The following is a 19,697-nucleotide window of genomic DNA, read 5'->3' on the forward strand; positions in this document are numbered from 1 at the left end:
TCGCAGGCTCCCTCGGGGAGCCCCGGCATCTCTTCGTCTCTGCAGGCTCTTGGGTTTCCGGGACTCAACCCAATTGGATGCTGGGGCTCCCCTTGGATCCCCCAGCACCGTAGCAGTAACCCCCGTGCTCTGCCCGCCGCCCCCAGCCCCCGCTCCGACCCTCGGCGGGCGGCCTGCCCCTTTAAGAGTGGCCCCGCTGACATCACGGCGGGGGGGGGGGGGCTGGCCCGGCTCCCGGCTCCGCGGCGGCTGCAGGACCCGGCTCCGCTCTGCGCCCGCCTGCTGCTCTGGGGACCCCGGCCCGGGACGCCCCCTCCCGCCTCCTCCAGCCGCCCAGACCCCAGGCTCCGCCCCAGGCCTGGCCAGAGCCCCAGTCCTTATCAGGGGAGCCCCAGGATTGCCCCTGCTCTCTCTCCTTCTCAGGGTGTCTCTCTCTCTGTCTGTCTCTCTCCCTAGCTCAAGGTGTCTGGGTCTCAGCATCTCTCAGCCCAGGGCCTGGGAGCGTCTCCCTGTCTCTCTGTCTCTCTGTCTCTCTCTGACCTGTCCACTTCCAGAGCCCCAGAAGCTCTGAGCCCGAGGACAGCGGGGTCTTAGACCTGATCTCTGCCTCTCCCTCTCTCTCTCTGTCTCTTTCAGGCCCCCTCTGTGTTTCCCCCAGTCGCCAGACCTGCGAGTCTCAGCATTCCTCAGCCTCGAGGTCTCGGTGGGAGTCTAGATCCTCGGCTCTGTCTGTCTGCCTCTCAGGGTGCCCCTGCCCCTCTCGGGCTCTCTGCCTCTGTTTCTATTCTCCTTCCCTCCCTGCCTCCCCCATTCTCAAGGCCCATCTCCCTCCCTCCCTGCAGCCTCCCCCTCCCTCCCCGCCCCTCCCCTCCTCCGCAGTAGCCAATGAGCGGCCGCGGGTCCCAGCTCCCGGCGCCGTCCGCCGAGTGAGGCCGCGGGCGCGGGGGGTGGGGGGTGGGAGGCCGGGAGGGGGCCGGGACGCCGGGCTCCGGGGCGGGGGCGGGGGGCGCGGGCACCGGCGACCCCGGTGGCGGCGGCGGCGGCCGGGGGAAGCCGCGGGGCCGGTCATGCGGCTGCGGGGCCCGCGGCCCGGAGCGTGCGCCCAGCCCTGAGCGAGGTGAGCGCGAGGGGAGGGTCCTGGAAGGAGTGGGGGCTCCTCTTGAGGTGGCTGGGAGCCGGGGGTTGGGGCTAAAAGGGGTCTGAGTGGCCCCGGGGTGTGGGATTCTGGCGGTCAGGACGCCCGAGTTCGGGAGGCGGTGGGGGGGTGAGGGAACATTGGGCCTAGGGAATCCGGGAGGACGGGGTCCTAGGGTCCTGGAGTGGGGCACCTCTTCATGTCCGAGTCTTAGGGACCGTGAGCCCTGAGGAGGGTGCCGGCCAGGTCCTTGAGGGAGGCGGTCCTGGAGGAAGCGGGGAGGGCCCAGGCCCGGTGAGAGCAGGACGTGTCTGAGAAGGGGTCCCCAGAAACGGGGAATACGTTCCTGAAGAGATTGGAGGGAGACGGAGTTTGGACTTGGGGCTTGGAGAATGGGACTCCTGGGATCCGAATCCCTGAATCCAGGAGAGGCTGCATTAGATAAAGAAGGGTAAGAAGGTGGCTCCAGGCCTGGGGGAGGGTCCCAAAGGTGGAAGGGCTGGAGGAGAATGAGGCGATCTGGGCGGGCCATTTGGAGTGAGACGGAATCGGAGCGGAGAAGGAGGGGGTTTCAAAGGGGAAGTAGAAAGGTGTCAATGGGCAAGGTCCCAGCTGGGAGTCCAAGGAGCCCCGTGGGGGGGGCGGGTGCGGGGGGAGCTGAGGTCAGCTACTTGGGACCAGGCAATCGGGGTGACTGGGTTTTCGATGCTTGTTTCCGAGCTGAGCGGGCTGGAACAGGAGGCAGCTGGCGGTCAAGCCTTGGGACGGGGGATGGGAGGAAAAGCTGGTCAGAGCTCTGCCAGACTCGGATCCCTGATTCCTCCAGGAGGCTGGGGGGTGGGGCCTGGTGGGATGGGGCTCTGGATGCTGAGGTGTGGGGGAGGGACGGGGGGGTGATGAAAGTTGTCTGACTCCAAGATCCTTACTGGCATGGGGTAGAGTTTCAAGGCTCTGAGAATTCTGATTAGCCAGGTGTCAAGTCTTGGCTGCATTGTTGGGGAGTGTTTGGGGGTCTTAACCTTCATAGTTAGAAAAGATGATGGGGATCACTGGTATTCAGGGATGGTCTTTGGCTGAGATAGGATGAGATAGAATGGGGATGCCAAGTTGAGTCCCGCAAATGGGAATTGTGCAGTTTAGGGAAAAGTTGGGGGGGGGTGTCAGGGTGGTAGATAAGAGATTAGGAGCTCCCGGGTTAGAATCGCTAGATATTTGACTGGAATTCGCAAGGCCACAGCTATGAACTGGGGATCTCTTGTTTTGAGGGCCTGGTGTTAGAGGGGTCAGAGTTCCAGGCTAGATGTTGAAAAGGGTTTTGTAATTGGGAGTCCTAGCATGGAAGTTGGAGTCCAAAATCTCTGATAGGGAATTTGGGGATCTTGTGATGGCCAAGGAGGATGAGGAGGATGAAGATCCTGGGCTTCCTGATTTGGGATTTTAGGGCTCAGAGCCCTGATCCCTAGTTTCAAGGATGGCCTAGGGTACTCTGGTTAGAGTGCTGAGTTGGAGGGGAAGGGGGTCCCAGATCATGGTTTTGACTTTCTGGAATCTCTAGCCAAGATCCAGGCTCCAGGTCTCAGGGTCCCAGTGTCCCGGGATCCAGGACAGTCCCAGCATCCTAAGTTCCAGGCCCTGCCTGGATCTGGGATGGGGGGAATTCAGGTTCTGAAACCTGAGATCTGAGTCATGATCCACGATCTCAGATTGAGGTACCAAATTAAGGTCAAGGCACAGGATCAAAGTTAGAAGGTCATGGGTCACAGTCCTGGTGTTAGACTTAACTATTAAAGGTCAAGATGAGAATCCAAGGGTTTAAACCTAGGTTTAGACCTCTGCTCAGGTTTTGGTTAGTAGGTCCTTGGTCAGTAGGACCCTTAGGGTTCTGGTTAGTGACCTACTTGGGGGATTTCTGGTAGTTACTTAGCAGAGTCCAAAAGAAAGGAGCCAGGGTGCCAGGAGACAGGATTGGGGAAATATGCTTGGTTCCAGTATTGAAATGCCTGATCGGTGTAATAGTTTTTGAGCCCAGGCTCAAGGTTAAGGATTCTGGGGAGGTCTGGTGTCTAGGGTAAAGGTCTCTGGTCAGGGCACAAGGTGAGGGTTGGAGGGCGTACTTCTGGCATTGAGAATATGGAAATTGAGTTCCTATTCAGAGTTATGAAGTTTGGGACCCAGGTCCAGCACATGGTTGGAGCTAAGGTTCAGTCTGTGGGTCTGGGCTGCAGGTTAGTGTTGGAAGGCTGATCCTGGGGTCCGGGATCCGGTGTGGTGTCTCTCATCAGGACCGAGAGCCAGAACACAAGTGTCAGGTTTGGGAAGACCCGTCCTGAGGTTGAGGGTCAACAGTTGATGTCACCGGTTCTAATCCAGAAATAGGGTCATGGGGTTAGGGCACGGAGGTCAGATTTGAGAAGTTTTCAGTTTACGAAATGGTGTCTCTGGCTTGGGGTCGGTGTCCCAGGTGGCTGCACGGAGTTGGGGACTCTAGTCAGTCCCAGCAGGGCTCTCCAAGGCCGCAACTTCTTCTCGCGTCTCAGGCCCCGCAGGGCGCCCCCCGCCGCTGAGGATGAGTCACTGCAGCAGCCGCGCCCTCACCCTGCTGAGCAGCGTGTTCGGTGCGTGCGGCCTGCTGCTCGTGGGCATCGCGGTCAGCACTGATTACTGGCTGTACATGGAGGAGGGAACGGTGCTGCCGCAGAACCAGACCACGGAGGTCAAGATGGCGCTGCATGCCGGCCTCTGGCGGGTCTGCTTCTTCGCAGGTACAGACCCTACCTGTCCTCCATTCCACTGTCCTTGCCTTGCCTGGGACCCGAGGGTCCTTATCCACACTTCCATCCCTCGGGTTCTAGAAATCCAGAAACTGACCCTGTTTCCTCTCCTGAGGAGGCAAATTTCTACCCGGAGACCTGATTTCTAGCCCTTATTTCCTGGATATAAAGCCCCCATGCCAAGCCCCTAATCCCTGGAGAGTCCCCACTTAGAAGCAAGAGTCTAGCATCAGAGCTTGTCCCCTGCATAGTTCCAGTGTTGAATGGGCAGAATAAAGAATCCGTGCCCTCCGGCGACCACAGAGACCCTCCTCCTTGGAACCCTCCTCCTCGGAACCCCCCTCCCGCCAATCCTCTTTAGGGATTCAGATGTCCTGGCCCACAGCCCCTCCTCATTGGGACCCCGGGTTCCAGCCCTGTCCTCCATCCATGGGTCTCCAGGGAAGCTCAGAAGAGGAGCTCCCAGACCTTTTGTGACCCCCCCCCAAGAATATAGACAGTAATCCCTGGATCAAGCCTCATATACCCATCCCGGGGTCTCCCCACTGTGCCACCTGCCCCTCATCAAGCTTTGCTTTTGATTCTCACCCCCAGGCCGGGAGAAGGGTCGCTGTGTGGCCTCGGAGTATTTCCTTGAACCGGAGATCAACTTGGTGACGGAAAACACGGAGAATATTCTGAGTGAGGGGAAGCAGGGGGCCTCGACAAAAAGGGGGCGAGTCCTGGGAGAAAGGGCAGCACCAGGAAAGGGATGGGGTGGAGGGGAGGAAGTGGAGGCTTGAAGGAAGGCAGTGGTTGGATGAGGAGGAGGAGCCAGGTGGAAGGAGCGGAGGCCTGGGCAGTGGGTGGAGTCCACAGGAAAGGGGTGGGGTCAATTTAAGGGGGTGTGGCCTGGGTTAAAGGGTCAGCAATGAAGTATGGAAAGGGGAGGAGCTACACAAAGGGGCGGGGCCATGCAAGAGGCGTGGCCAGGGAAATGGGGAGGTGTCACTCCCCCCCCAGTCCCCCCTCACCCTTGTCTCTCCTTTTATCCTTCCTTCAGAAACGGTGCGCACGGCCACCCCATTCCCCATGGTCAGTCTCTTCCTAGTGTTCACGGCCTTCGTCATCAGTAACATCGGCCACATCCGCCCGCAGAGGACCATTCTGGCCTTCGTTTCTGGCATCTTCTTCATCCTATCCGGTGAGCTCAAGGAAAGGACTTAGGGCCTGGGGACTGTTTTCGGTTCTGGGAACCTGCGGTCCCTCTTCCACTAAGAAAGGCACTTCTTTGCTGTGTGACCCTGGAGGGTTTGCCCAACCTCTCTGAGCCCCACTTGTCTTCTCTGTGAAATGGAGATAGCAGTACCCGTCTTACAGCTTGCTGGGGGGACCCCATTCTAGCGAATATTTATTAGGTGCTTATTAGGCTCCGTTCTGATCCCACAGCCCTGTGAGGGGAATGCTCTTACAGTCCCATTGTGCGGATGTACAAACAGACGCTGGCTCAGGGCCGTGCGACCACAGAGACACAGAGCTGGGCTCACACACTTGCCGTTCACCCCTCCTGATATTTTAGCAGTTAACATACATCAAAGCTCTTTATTTCCTGTGCGACATTTTATTTGAAAAATTTTCGGACAGAAAAGTGGAAAGCATTTTGGAGTGAGCTCCCATGTACCCACCGCTCAGAGTCAACCATTACCCTGTGACTAGAATGGCTATGTCCTGTGTCCATCCATTTGTCCATATCCCAGCCCACCTTATTATTACCTCTTTATGCAGTTCAGTGTGAGCTGTGTCCATACACTTCATCCTGAATATGCCACCTTGCGTGTCCTTAGCTACTTTTCAGTCTTTGTCTTTTCTTTTATCTTTTGAGAGAGGAGGCTCTTGTGCGTGAGCGATCTCACACCCTTCCCATAACATCTCTGCTGCCGAGTTATTATTAGAACTCACTTGATAAAACGGGGGCACCGAGGCCCACAGTTGTGCAGGGAGTTGCCCAAGACACCAGCCTGAGCTGGAGGGGTGGGGGGGAGTAGGTGGGGGGGGCCGAATGTCCTGAGCTCCCGGGCAGAGTTCTTTCTCAGGCGTCACCCACCTCCAGTGTGCTGACACACTCTCTGGTCCAATTCGGTCCCTCTCAGCTCAGGTCAGGCCAGGTCAGCCCGGGCCTAACACACTTAACTCATCCGTCCGGTCCATTCTGACTCCATTCAAATTAATTCAACATCATTTCATCAAACTCCGGTCACGTCCTTTTCATCCAGTTGACGTTTTATGAACAAACCCTGCTTCTAGCTGGCTTCCATGCTGTCCCTTGGGGCCTGCACCTGGGTCCCTCCCTAGAATTGGCAAAGGGTTGAACGTCCCTGGTCCTCAGCCAGCTAAACCTCCCCTGCGCCTCCAGCCTAACCTGACGAGACCTTTTCCAGAGAAACGAGGGTGCAACCTCCCAGTAAACTTGAATCGTGGCGTGTGGAGCTAAAATAAGACACGTACGATATCACCATCCCAGAGCGTCGGAGCAGAAAGGTCTCATCATTTTTCATACGGAAAAATAGTGGCCTAGAGAGAGAAAGTGGGACAAGGGTAGGAAGCAGGGAGACTCTAATTCAATCGACCCAAAACACTAGAAGGAAGATCCCATTGTTTGCTGTTCGCAGAAGGGGCAACATAGCTCCGTGAAGGAGAGGCCATTGGCCCAGAGGGTGTTCCCGTCCCCAAAACCACACTCACGCTCCCTCGATCCCCCAGGCCCTGACTTCCCAGGGTCATGCTGAGGATCAATGGTGCTGTCAGGACTGGATGTCAGGCCTCTGATGTAACGATAGAGAAATTTAGGGGGATTGAACTCTACTTCTGGAAGCCCTTCCTCGAGTTCATGTCATAGACTATGGCCCATGCGTCTCACTTCAAGGAGTCCATCTTGCGCTTTCAAGGTTCCGAGGTGTAATGACTGACGGTTCATGCTACTGCGAACCTAGAAAGACCCGGGTGCGAATTCTTCCCCTTAACTGCATGGGCTCTCCATGGTCCTGAAACCCTATTTTTCTAAGGCTGGTTGTTTCCATTCAGCCTGGCATGTAGGTGATTCTTACCTACTGCATAGTCCTGAGACAGAAGTGAGGTGAGGAAGGAGAGGGAATGGGAGTTGGATTACAGAGAAAGGAGGGGGGAAAGGAGCCTTCGTTTGTGGAGTTGTCTAGACAAACCCTGGTCTAGGCTTGGCAAACCTGTGTAGGGCCGAATAGTAAGTATTTCAGGCTTTGTGAGCTGTAGGATTATAACATGAAAGGAAGCAGAGGTGAAGCGATGGGTGTGGCTGTGTCCCAGTGACCATGCCTGTGGGCCCTGGAATTTGAATTCCATGTAATTTTCATGACGATGAAATGTTCTTCTTCTTCGTTCCGTCCTCCACCCCAACCCCCTGTACCTTTTACAGATGTAAAAACCATGCTTAGTTTGAAAACTGTGCAAAAACAGGTGCTGGGATACGTGGTAGTTTGCTGACCCCTGGTCTCCTCACAGATGTGAAGGGCTGACCCCGAGCTCAGTAAAAACGTACATTTGTTCACTCATAGTTGTAGTGACAGCAGCAACCCAAACAATACACACTTGGTTGAGTGCCATGGTTGCGGGAAGCTCTAAGTGCTTTACGTGAGGTCTTTGTCTTTATTGCATAAGGCAGATGTCATTGTTGTTGTCATTCTCCAGGGGTGGGAGCAGAAGCACCCAGAAGTTAAGTTGCTCCACGGTGGGAGCGGGGTTCCCACCCAGGCCTTCCCTGTGGCACTATACTGTCCCACCACAATTAAACGTCATCAAAAAATGGGGAGCCTAGTTGGCTCAGTCAGTAGAGCATGCTACTCTTGATCTCAGGGTCATGAGTTCGACCCTGACATTGGGTGTAGAGATTACCTAAAAAATAGGATAGTTGGGATGCCTGGGTGGCTCAGTTGGTTAAGCGGCTGCCTTCGGCTCGGGTCGTGATCCCGGCGTCCTGGGATCGAGTCCCACATCCGGCTCCTTGCTCGGCGGGGAGCCTGCTTCTCCCTCTGCCTCTGCCTGCCACTCTGTCTGCCTGTGCTCTCTCTCTCTAACAAATAAATAAATAAAATCTTTTTAAAAAATCCTTCTTAAAAAAATAGGATAGTAAATAAGAAATAAGAAATTTTAAAAAATCATAAGAATGGGGGGCACCTGGATGGCTCAGTCTTTTCAGCATCTAACTCTTGATCTCAGCTCAGGTCTTGATCTCGTGTCATGAGTTCCAGCCCTGCATTGGGCTCCATGCTGGGCGTGGGGCCTACTTTAAAAAAATCATAAAAACGAAGGAGATTTATTTATATTTTCAGGATTTTATTTATTTGGGAGAGAGAGGGAGAGAGAGAGAGAGAGCCTGAGAGGGAGAAGGGTCGGAGGGAGAAGCAGACTCCCTGCTGAGCCGGGAGCCTCATGTGGGAACTCGATCCTGGGACTCCAGGATCATGACCTGAGCTGAGGGCAGTCCCTTAACCAACTGAGCTCGCAGGCACCCGAAAAATGAAGGAGATTTAAAAGGAAAGGGAAGGATGACAGTACCTGCATCTTAGATCTGGGAACAGAATAATCTAGTCTAATCAGTTCATGTTCCCAAGACTTGGAGAGAGAGACAGGAGTTGCCTAAGGGCTGGTAAATGGTGGCATTGGCATTCAGTTCTGGAGAAAGTGGTGGGAGGGTTGGGGCAGAGGAGGAACAGGGTCACACCTGGGATTTAAGCATCTTCAGGGATGGATGAGCAGGAAAGAGATGGGAAATGGGCAAACCAAGGAGGAAGCTTATGCAGTGGTCTGGGTAAGAGTAGCTGGGGCTGGGGCTGGAAAGATAAAAGCAAGTGGATGGCTTTGACAGAAAAGGATATTGACAGAAGAATCAATGGAACCAGATGACTGGCTGGATATGGTTGGTGAGAGAAGCAGGGAGGAGGCCGGAATGACATTGACTCTCTTTTTCCAGGTCAGAAGAAGCATGTTTCCCATGCAAAGCCTGTCCTAACCTCTGCCCCTCAACACGTCCTATGCATGTACACTTTCATTTGCTCCTCAAGCATTCACACAGACATCCTACATTGTGTGGCCCTGCACTGAGCACTGACTATGTGGCTGAATCCTAGGTGAACGCTCACATCCAGTCGATGACAGAACAGCCCCAGCCACCTGTCCATCAAAACAACACACCTGCTTCAATCCCTTCCATGCTCATTAGGTTCCCACTGCACGTGTGAAAACTCTCCATGCTAGCTTACAAGGTTTTCTAGGATTTAGTTAATGCTCAGATCTCTGACCTCATTTCCTAACCCACTAACACTCTCTCCATTGCTTACAACCTCAGCCACACTGGCCTCCTTCTATTCCTTGAAAACGCTCATCTCAGCCCCACATGAGGACTTTACGCTCATCAGCCCTCTGTGCTTGGAAGTGTCTTCCTCCTGATACTCAAAGGGCTCAAAATTTCTTTCTTCAGGGTTTCTTTCTGTGACCGCAGTATGTAATGTTGCCTTGCCCCCATTACACCATCACTTTGCACACTTTGTATTTGATTCATAGTATCGTTATCTTACATGTTTTCCGTCTCCTGCTAGAATGTAAACTCTGAAAAATATGGACCTTTACAAGCATGCTCTCATTTGTGTCTGCAGAGTCTAGGTGAATTGGTGTTACAAAGTACACATTGAAGTATTTGTAGGAGAGAGGTATGATAAGGACAACTTAGGGCATTCTGGAAAAGGGGAGGATGCATTCACTTGGCACAGTCGGGTGGTGGGCAGGGGGAATGACTTAGAAGGGCTTCCAAGAGGAGGTGACGTCTGAGTAGATGAAGCTGAAAGGGTGAGGGAGAATTTTTCAAGTGAGGAAAGAATAGTGCCTTGTATGGAGATGGGAGTCCCAGCATCTGTTAATGCCCCAGAGAGCATGGGACACAGGTAGACGAGTGTGCAGCTCTCCATGGTGCTGAAACCCTATTGTTCTAAGGCTGGGCTGTTTCTATTCAGCCTGGAATGTAGGTGACTCTTGCCTACTGCGCAGTCCTGAGACAGAGGTGGGGTGAGGGGGAAGAGGGAGTGGGAGTTGGATTACAGAGAAAGGAGTGGGGAAAAGAGGGAAGAAAAGAGAAAAGGAGAAAAAGGGGGAAAGAAGATTATTTTTGGAGAACCAGAGCCACTATAAAATGTTCAAGAAGTAGAAAGAATGGCAAGAAAAACTTACCTTTTGCAATTGTTTTCATGTGATTTTCAATTACTAAAAACAAAAACAAAAGCAACAAAGAACAGCAAATGTTCTTTCTCTTTGGAAATATTTGTTTCCTTATCGACCCTGGCTCCTGACTCGCCTTGGTTGTGACTTAGAACTATAATGTGAAACATGGAACTTCAGGTGTGTGTTTGGGTGGTTAGCAGGAATCAGATCACAGAGTCTAGAATGTCAGGCAGGAGAATGAAAACCTTTCTCCTGTGGTCAATAAGGAGTCAAGGAAGAATTTTTTTTAAGGTTTTATTTATTTATTTGACAGAGAGAGCAAGAGGGCACAAGCAGGGGCAGTGGGAGAGGAAGAGGGAGAAGCAGTCTCCCAGCTGAGCAGGGAGCCTGACGTGGGGCTGGATTCCAGGATCCTGGGATCATGACCTAAGCCAAAGGCAGATGCTTAACTGACTGAGTCCACCAGGCACCCCCCAAAGAAGAATTTTGATAAGAGAAGGATTGAGTTTGTGTGAGTTTTAGAAAGAACCAGGATCTAAAGAAGGGGGACAAGGATTTAGGGGTAACGGTAAAAGCATAGACAGTAAGTTTTAACTGGTTCAGAAGACTTGTGGTTGCAAGAAGGGTGTTGATTTATGAGATAGAGGAAGTAAAATGGACTTGACCTGATGACTGAACATCTCTGCTGGATGAGAGAGAGAGTAAAATCAGGATGACTCCCCTGCATTGGACTAGGGTACCTGAGTGAGTGTGGACTGTGGGATTCCTTTGCTATCGCTTTTCTTTAAACCTGCTCATCTTTCTAGACCTATCTCAGATGCTTTTCCACCATGCAACACTTTGTGGGCCCTCTCTTCTTGAATATCAAAATCATGGAATACTAGAAATTGAAAGTGCTATGGAAGTTCAGAGCAAGGAAAGGTTAATTCTAAGAGGAAATGAAGGAATGGTGGGATTTGGCATGGGTTCAAAAAGGGGGAACAATTAATGATCTTTTCTAGAAGCCCCACTTGCTTGGCAGGTACACTTATCCATTCAACTGGTGTTTAGTACGTGTTGGATCTTGTGCTAGAGGGTAGGGGTGCAAGAGGAAATAATAGGCTAGTTCCAAGTGTCCTGGTGGAGAGAGTGATGGGGGGCATTATTTTATCTCAATCACTCCAGTGTTTTAATAAAAATTTTGAAATTGATAGAATAGTGCAATGAGCACTAGCCTACCTTCCTCCACCTAAATCCTGCATTTTGCTGATGTTTTTGCCATATTCTCCCGCCTTCTCTCTCTCTTTTTTAAAAAAGATTTTATTTATTTATTTGACAGAGAGCATAAGTAGGCAGAGAGGCAGGCAGAGAGAGGAGGAAGCAGGCTCCCCGCTGAGCAGAGAGCCCAATGTGGGTCTCGATCCCAGGACCCTGAGATCATGACCTGAGCCAAAGGCAGAGGCTTTAACCCACTGAGCCACCCAGGCACCCCTCCCTCTTTCTCTCTTTCTCTCCACACATACTTTATTGGGTCTTTACTGTAATTTCAAAATAAGTCACAGGCGTCATGACAGTTCATTTAGAAACACTGTAGTATGCATCTCTGAAGAGGAAGGACATTCTTCTCCTACAACGCCATTATCATACCAAGAAATTTTGCCATAGTTCCATAGTATAATTTATCCCATTTTCAGACTGTCCCATTGTTTAAAGAATGCCTTTTATAGCTCCCCCCCCCCCACTGGGATTCAGTCTTGGTTCACACACAGCATTTAGTTCATGTCTCCTTTACTCTAGACTAGTTCCCCCACTATTTTCTTTTTTACAACACTGACTTCTAAAATGAATTGCATTACAAAAATATAGAAGGAATAGTATAAATAAATGAAATCCCATGTATCCTTCCCTCAGTTTCAGTAGTTATCAACATATGGTGAATCTTTTTTTAGTCATACTGCCGTATCTCCCTTCTGTACTTCAGTACATTATTTTAAGGCAGACTCAACCATTAAATCATTTTATGCACAAATATTCCAGTATATCCCTGAGAAATAAGTACTTTGTTATTTAACATAGCCATTATGCCCAAACAATTAAGAGTAGCTACTTAATATCATTTAATACCTAGTCAGTGCTCAACTTCCCCTCCTTGTCTCATAAATAAATGCTTTTTTACAGTTAGTTTGTTGCAAATCAGGTTTCAAATTCCACTTGTGCATTTAGCTGATAGATCTCAGAAGCCTCTTTTAATCTATAATAGTCTCTCCCCTATTGGTTCCTTGCCATTTATTTGTTGAAGAAATCTGGTCGTTTGTCTTGTAGAATGCCCACACCCCTGAGTTTTCTCACTGTACTCTCTCTCTCTCTCCGGTCGTGTTGTAATGTACTCAATCATCCCTCTGTTTTCTTATAAAACTGTTGTTGATCCAATCCAGATTTGTGGGGTTTTGTTTCTGTTTTGGGGTGCTTTTTTGGAGGCCAAAAATACTTCATAGATAGGGGGTGCTGTTTACATCCTACCGCACTGCATGCAGACACATAAGAATGCCCGGTTGGCTCTCTTCCTGAGATGTTAAGGATGATCACCGGTCAGGTGTCACCAGCTTGGCGCCCGTTACTGTCCTTTTGAAGACTGGAGGCCAGGGCATCATGTAGAATGCCTCACATCGTAGGTTGGTTTGACTGTTTTCCCAAGGCATCATTTGATTTCCTCCTGTTTCCTTGTGTTCTCTGTAACCTGGAAGTTCTGTCTAGACTAGAGGCTTTATTAGATTTGGGTTAAACAGGTTTGGCAAACAAACAGAGGCAGAGCTGGTGCCTGTCCCTTCTATCCCAGCCCTTCAGGTGACAAAGACTGTCAGATGGAAACATGATCAAATTGGAACCCTTGATGAAAGTGGTGACCGTCGGGGCTGTTCATTGATAAGGCACATTTTCCTCTTTCCAGTTAATATGTGGTTTGCCAGGTAATGCTTTGGTATCTTGGGAAGGTAAAACCCTCCCCCATTCTACTGATATTTGGGGGGAACATTTTTTTTTAAGATTTTATTTATTTATTTGAGAGAGAGAGAGAGTGAAAGAGCACAAGCAGGGGGAGAGGTAGAGGGAGAGGGAGAAGCAGACTCCCCGCTGAACAGGGAGCCCGATGTGGGACTCGATCCCAGGACCCTGGGATCACGACCCGAGCAGAAGACGACGCTCAACCATCTGAGCCACCCAGGCGCCTTGGGGGGAAAATTTTAAACCTACAGAAAAGTTGCAAAAATAAAACAGTGAACCCTCATATACCTTTCATCTGGACCAAATTTTAATATATTGCCATATTTGCTTTCTCTCTCTATATATATATATCTGTAAGTGTATATATCGTATCTGAGATATTTACAGACATCAGTTTATGAACCACTGGAACGTAAGTTGCAAACACCTCACTCCTAATTACTTCAGCAAGTATCTCCTAAAAACAAGTGTATTCCCTCTTCTCGCCACGGTGTAATAATCAAATTCAGGAAGTTTGACATTTGTCCAATCTTACAGCTAAAGCACAGTCCATACTCAAATTTCTCCAATTGTCCCAGTCTTGTCTCTTAGAGTCATTTTCCCCTCATTCAGTATCCGATCTAGGATCATGCTTTGTATGTCTTTGTCCTGTCTCTTTTGTGGCCTTTTATCTTTTATGGAGCGCCTGCGCCTTTTTAAAAAAGAAATATCTTTGATGTTGGCTTTTTTTTTTTTTTTTTTTTAAGAGAGCAGCCAGTCGTCTAGTAGCATGCCCGTGGTTTTCTTAGGAATGGATTCGGGTTACACATTTTCAGCAGGAATCCTACGTAAATGGAGTCATGGCAGGCTCGCGTCGGGAGTGAACAGTGTCCGTCTGCCCCGCTTCTGGTGGCGGTAGTTTTAGTCGCTTGCCTGAGATGGGATGTTAGGCTCCTTTATGATAAAGGGAGTTTAAAAAAAAACTCTTTATAATTAATAGATATTCCAGGGGAAGGTTCTGTCGGGCGTACAGATTTAACGTGATTTAATGCCACTGACCATGCTGGCTGGGATCCTAAGATTACTTGTCGGGTTGTGAAATGGTGTTTTGTGAATCTGCTGTTCCTTCTATATGTACACCACCAACGAGAAGAATTTTCTCTTTTGTTTTATTATTTATTTTTAAAAAGTATGTCAGTATGGGTTCACATTTTTAAAAAATTCAGCATGTTCTATGCCGTTTCTTTTCTTTTTCTAAGATTTTATTTATTTATTTGCCAGAGAGAGGGAGAGCACGCACAGAAGCGGGGGAGCAACAGGCAGAGGGAGAAGAAGGCTCCCTGCTGAGTACAGAGCCCAATGTGGGGCTTGACCCCGGGACTCTGGGCTCATGACCTGAGCCAGAGGCAGCCACTTAGCCGACTGAGCCATTACTGATTTATTTTGGAGACAGTGTGGTGCATACGTGAGCATCCACATTGAGTGGGACGGGCAGAGGGAGGGAGAAAAGCAGACTCCCCGCTGAGCTTGGGGCCCGTCCCGGGGGGGCTCAATTCCACAACCCTGGGATCATGACCTGAGCCAAAATCGAGTCACGCAGGTGCCCCAGGACAGGCCTTACTTCCATTATTCTTTTTGTTCTTCCACGTGTTCCTAGTTGGATCAGGGATCCCCTTTCAAACCAGTCCCTGCATCCTCTTCTGACGTGTTGTCCCTCTCATTTTTTGAGTTTTTCCTTCCTTTGTGGCCCAAGTACAATTTTACTGCCTCTCCCCCAGGCTTCAAATGAGCGATTTCTTCTGGAAGCCCTTGCTTCTTATTTAGTGGGGAATGCTGTTAGAGACCAAAAGTCGGGCGCTAAGTATGCTCATTGCTACTGACACCCAGGGTTTTCTTCATCTTGCGCCACTCTGATCTGTGTCTTCCCTTTTTTGGCACCAGAATCCAGCTCCCTAAATATCAGTATATTTGCAACTGTGCTCAGCCCTACAACTGCTTAAGGGCTGCTGCCTCTAAGCTGCTCCCCCAGAAAGAAGTAAGGTTCAAGGTTTCTTTGTGGATCTTTTGTCTTTAGAGTGAAATGTAATCAAAGTACTGTATCCAAGAGTTACTAGAATACTTTTACCCCTTCCTGGGGTTGTATCATCATTTGATATAAAGTTAGCTACATTTATTTTTGTTTGTATCCAACCTTAGGCTTTCTGTCCCCATCCTTGTTGATCTTAGCTTTCAAATGTATAAACGATGAGCATTCTTCCAAGGATCCAAATCACGCAAAAATATGTACTCGGAGGAGCACCGCTCCCTTCCTTCCCTTCCAGCTCCTGTAGGTGACCAGCCTCATTCGTTTGCTTTCTTACTGTGTCTCTTTTTGCAAAAATAAGCAGATGCCCATTTGTATTTTATTTTACTTACTTATTTGCTTAAAAGCTGGCATCCTGTATACTCTTTTGAGCGTTACTTTTTAAAAAAAAAACTGAGTGATAGCGTCTGGAACTATCATTGAAGTCCACTCCAGTTCCCAGGGACCTTGCTCATTCTCATTTCACAGTGACACAGTCCTCTGCTCCGTGATGTTTCCCAGTCTATCCCACTAATCCTCTCTGTAAGTTCTTGTAGGTCATTCCCAGGGTTTTGTAGTTCCGGGTAATGATGTGAATTAGCATGCGTCTGTGTCCTTTTGCGTGGATGGACAGATAGCTCCAGGGTAATTACTATGGGTTAGATGGCGGAGTCGAAGGGCAGACCCCTGTGCGGTTTTGGCCGGCGTGGCCAGATGCCCTTCCGCTGGGGCTGGGCCATTTTGCATTTCCACCAGCAACGCATAAGAGCTTGTTTCCCCAATTCCCCGGCCTCATCAAAAGAATATGCTGTGAAACTTTTTTTTTTTTTTTTTTTTTTTTGTCGGAGAGAGAGTGAGTGAGCACAAGCAGGAGGAGCAGCAGGCAGAGAGGGAGAAGCAGGCTCCCCGCCGAGCAGGGAGCCCACCTTGGGGCTCCCTCCCAGGACCCTGAAATCATGACCTGAGCCAAAGGCAGGAAGACAGACGCCTAATGACTGAGCCCCCCAGGGGCCCCCAGTAACATTTTATTTACACACCCTGACATGAGGAATCCATACACTTTGCAAACCGAGGTACTACAATGGACAAAGCATGAAGTTCACAGAATTTGGTGGTTGTGGTCTATTTGCCAGGTTGTAGGACCACCCCCGTGGCCTGACTTCACAAAATTTTCGTCACCCCAGCAAGAAACCTCATACCCTTTAGCGACAGCCAGTGGGAATCTCCCCTCCACCCCGCTCCTTGGCAACCACTATTCCACTCTCTCTCTCTACGGATTCGCCTATTTTCGACATGGCATATAAATGGAATCGTACGCTATGTATCTGCCTCCTTTCTTTGAGCTTATTTTCCGAGTTCATCCATGTGGCAGTATAAATCAGTATTGCATTCCTTTTTTTGGCTGAATAATATTCCTTTATACGGCTATCCCACATTTTGTTTATCCATTTAGTTGATAGACACTTGGGTTGTTTCCACTTTTTGGCTATTATGAAGAATGCTGCTACAAACATTCATGCAAAGTTTTTGTGCGAACATATGTTTCCTATTCTCTCGGGTGGAGATACCTAGCAGGGGAATCGCTAGGTCATGTGGTAATTCTATCTTTAACTCTTGGAGGAACTGCCAAGTGAAACTCATACACTTTCTACATGCCACAAAATACCACTCTTCTTTTGATTTTTTTCCGACAGTTTAATCACAGAAAAGCCATTCTTAGCTCGCAGACCATACAAAGGCAGGGGGTGGGCTGGATGGAGCCCATGGGCGGTCGTTGGCTGACCCTTCTTGTAGGCAGTGGAAGGAATACAGATTGCGAGGGGCACACAAGTGTTTATTGGTCGGATTCTGGGGGACGATGCCGCTGGGGACGACTTGGATTGATTTAGGGTAGGACACCTGATCACCTCCTTAAGCCACACTTGGTATGGCTGCGGTTTAAAAGAGGTTCGGCTTGGAGAAGTGGTAGTTGCCTCTTACGATTTCTCGAAGCAGACATCTCCTCCGTACCTTCTCCGTGTGCCTCTGTTCCCTCGGCTGTCAGTGTTGATAAAAATGATACCCACGTGGAGGGGCGGCTGGGAGGTTTGAAGACGTTGATACGTCCACAGCACTGAGAACAGTGCCTGGTACAGGGCAAGACCTACATGAGCAGTTGCTATTGTTTTATTCATATTATTACTGATGTTGTGGCTATTATTATCCACACAGTTTCAACTCGGGCCTCATCCTCGTCCCCCTGGCATGTCACAACTAGTCTCTCTCTCCAGTCTCTTCCCAGAACCAACCATCCCGCAAGGGTTCTTCTAACACTCTGATCTGAACCCGCCCTCCCTCTGCTCCAGACCTTCCATGGCTCCCTAGTGCCCTTGGCATCGAGGCCAAGCTCCGCAGCTTGGCATTTGAGGCCCACCATGGCCGTGTCTCTGCCCCTTTGTCTGGCTTCATATTTTGCGGCTGGGGCTGGTGTTTTGGCTACATGAATGGATCAGTTCGGTGCTCCCTCTCCAACCCTTTGGCCGCGCTGTTCCTCTGCCTAGAGTGGTATAACTGTGTACTCTTCTCCCCAGGCCTCATCCTTTAGGACTTGGGCAAAGGCCCTTCTTCCAGGAAGCTTTCCTTGACTTCCCCTGCACCCCCCCCCCCATCCCTGCCCGTCCCCTAGGTGGGTTGGTGTCTCTCCTGGACCCACAGGACTCTGCGCTACTACTCCCCTTACTGCGCGTGTCACCACTTCCGTGACTACCCACCCGTGTCCATGTTTGCCTTCCCCGATGGCACTGTGAACCCCTGGACTGTAGGTTAGGGGAGGGGAAGAGAAAGTTCATTCATCTCTGGAATCCCTGCAGCCGGCCAAGGCCCAGCACACAAAAGGTTTCAAAAAATGGATTTAGTTCGGGACTGAGCAGAGAGGAAAGGGGAGAGGATGGTGGTGAGATGGGGGAGGGGCTGGGGCTGCAGAGAGGGACCTTCCGCTAAGATACCAAGGGCACCCTCTGCTCCCCAGGCCTCTCCTTGGTGGTGGGCTTGGTTCTCTACATTTCCAGCATCAACGACGAGGTCATGAACAGGCCCAGCAGCTCTGAGCAGTATTTCCACTATCGCTACGGGTGGTCTTTTGCCTTCGCTGCTTCCTCCTTCCTACTCAAAGAGGTGATGTCTGTGGGGCCCAGACGGGAATGGAGAGGGGTCTGGGGGGGGGGGGAGGCTCATTCCTGGGTTCAGGAGGAAGAAGAAACTGGAGGTATAGACTCTGGATTTAAAAGGGAGGTGGTGACTGAGGACCTAACCCCTGGGTCCTGGAGGAGGGGTCTGGCAGCTCCCAACTTCTGGGGTCCTGGTGTGGGGGAGGGGCTGGGGGCCTGGGCTCACTCCTGGGTCTGAGGGAGGAGGGTCTGAGGGTCTGGACTCTTGGTCTGAGGGAGGAGGGAGTTGGGGGTTTGGACTCCAGGGAATGAGGGAGGAGGGGGCTGGGAGTCCGGACCCTGGGTCTGGGTCTGAGGGAGGAGGGCCTGGGGGGTGGGTCTGGAGTCTTGGGGTCCTTGGGAGCTCGGGGCCAGCCTCTGGGACCCTGACCCTGCGTTGCCACAGGGGGCCGGCGTGATGTCCGTGTACTTGTTCACCAAGCGCTATGCGGAGGAGGAGATGTACCGCCCGCACCCGGCCTTCTACCGCCCGCGCCTCAGCGACTGCTCCGACTACTCGGGCCAGTTTCTGCAGCCCGAGGCGTGGCGCCGCGGCCGCAGCCCCTCCGACCTCTCCAGCGACGTCTCCATCCAGATGACGCAGAACTACCCTCCCGCCATCAAGTACCCGGACCACCTGCACATCTCCACCTCGCCCTGCTGAGGCCCGCCCCTCGGCTCTCCCTCCTCCTTCCCCACCTCCTCCTCCTCCTCCACCTCCCCCTTGGGGGTCTCCGGGCCCCAGGGCTCCGCTCCCTCCCTCGGGACTTCACGACCCCGCCCCTCCCGAGGATGCTGCGCACGCTTTAGCCCCGCTCTCTTCTCGGTGGCCCCGCGCCGCCGTGCTTGTCCCTTCTACGTTCCAAGGGCTCCTCCCCCCTTCGGGGTCTCTCGACCTCCTCGGTCCCAGCCACTCGCAGACGGCCCCCCCTTTCTCCCTGGTCCCGCCCCCTCCCTCTGGCCCTCCCCTCCCCTCCAGTTCCCGGCGGCGGGTTTCCCCGCCCCGCACACTGCACGCGGCGCGGGGCGGGCGGGGGGGGGGCGGGCAGCGGCGCAGGTGCCCACCCACCCTGAGCCCCGCAGCCTGCCGCCTCGCCGCAGGGGCGCTGGGCTGGAGAGTAGGTTGGGCAGCCGCCTGGAACGCCAACCAGCCTCTTCTCGCCTCGGCCCCGACTTCTCTGTTTCCCCGCCCAATCTCATCTCCGGATCTTCTGGGCCCGCGGGTGCAGCGGGCGGTCGTCTTGCTGCGCCGGCCGCTGCGGGGTGGGGTGGGAGGCTGGAGGCCGGGGCGTGCTCAACCCGGTGTCCCGCCGGCTCAGTTCTCTGCTCCCCTGGGAGGTCCCATTCTTCCTCACCGGCTGGGC

At 51.7% G+C, this 19,697-nt stretch overlaps 1 protein-coding gene across 1 annotated transcript; it reads left to right on the plus strand.

Annotated features, from left to right (window-relative positions):
* Positions 1 to 3,701: 3,701 nt before the first annotated feature.
* On the plus strand, positions 3,702 to 18,997 carry CACNG7 (calcium voltage-gated channel auxiliary subunit gamma 7; the record flags this gene model as incomplete). The annotated part of the gene is made up of 5 exons (XM_080828109.1): positions 3,702 to 3,897; positions 4,501 to 4,587; positions 4,949 to 5,089; positions 18,156 to 18,301; positions 18,740 to 18,997. The coding sequence occupies 5 exons, from the start codon at positions 3,702 to 3,704 to the stop codon at positions 18,995 to 18,997; spliced, it is 828 nt and encodes a 275-aa protein (XP_080684235.1).
* Between the last annotated feature and the right edge of the window lie 700 nt (positions 18,998 to 19,697).

This window comes from Martes martes (assembly GCF_963455335.1).
Source record: "Martes martes genome assembly, chromosome: 17".
NCBI lineage: Eukaryota > Metazoa > Chordata > Mammalia > Carnivora > Mustelidae > Martes > Martes martes.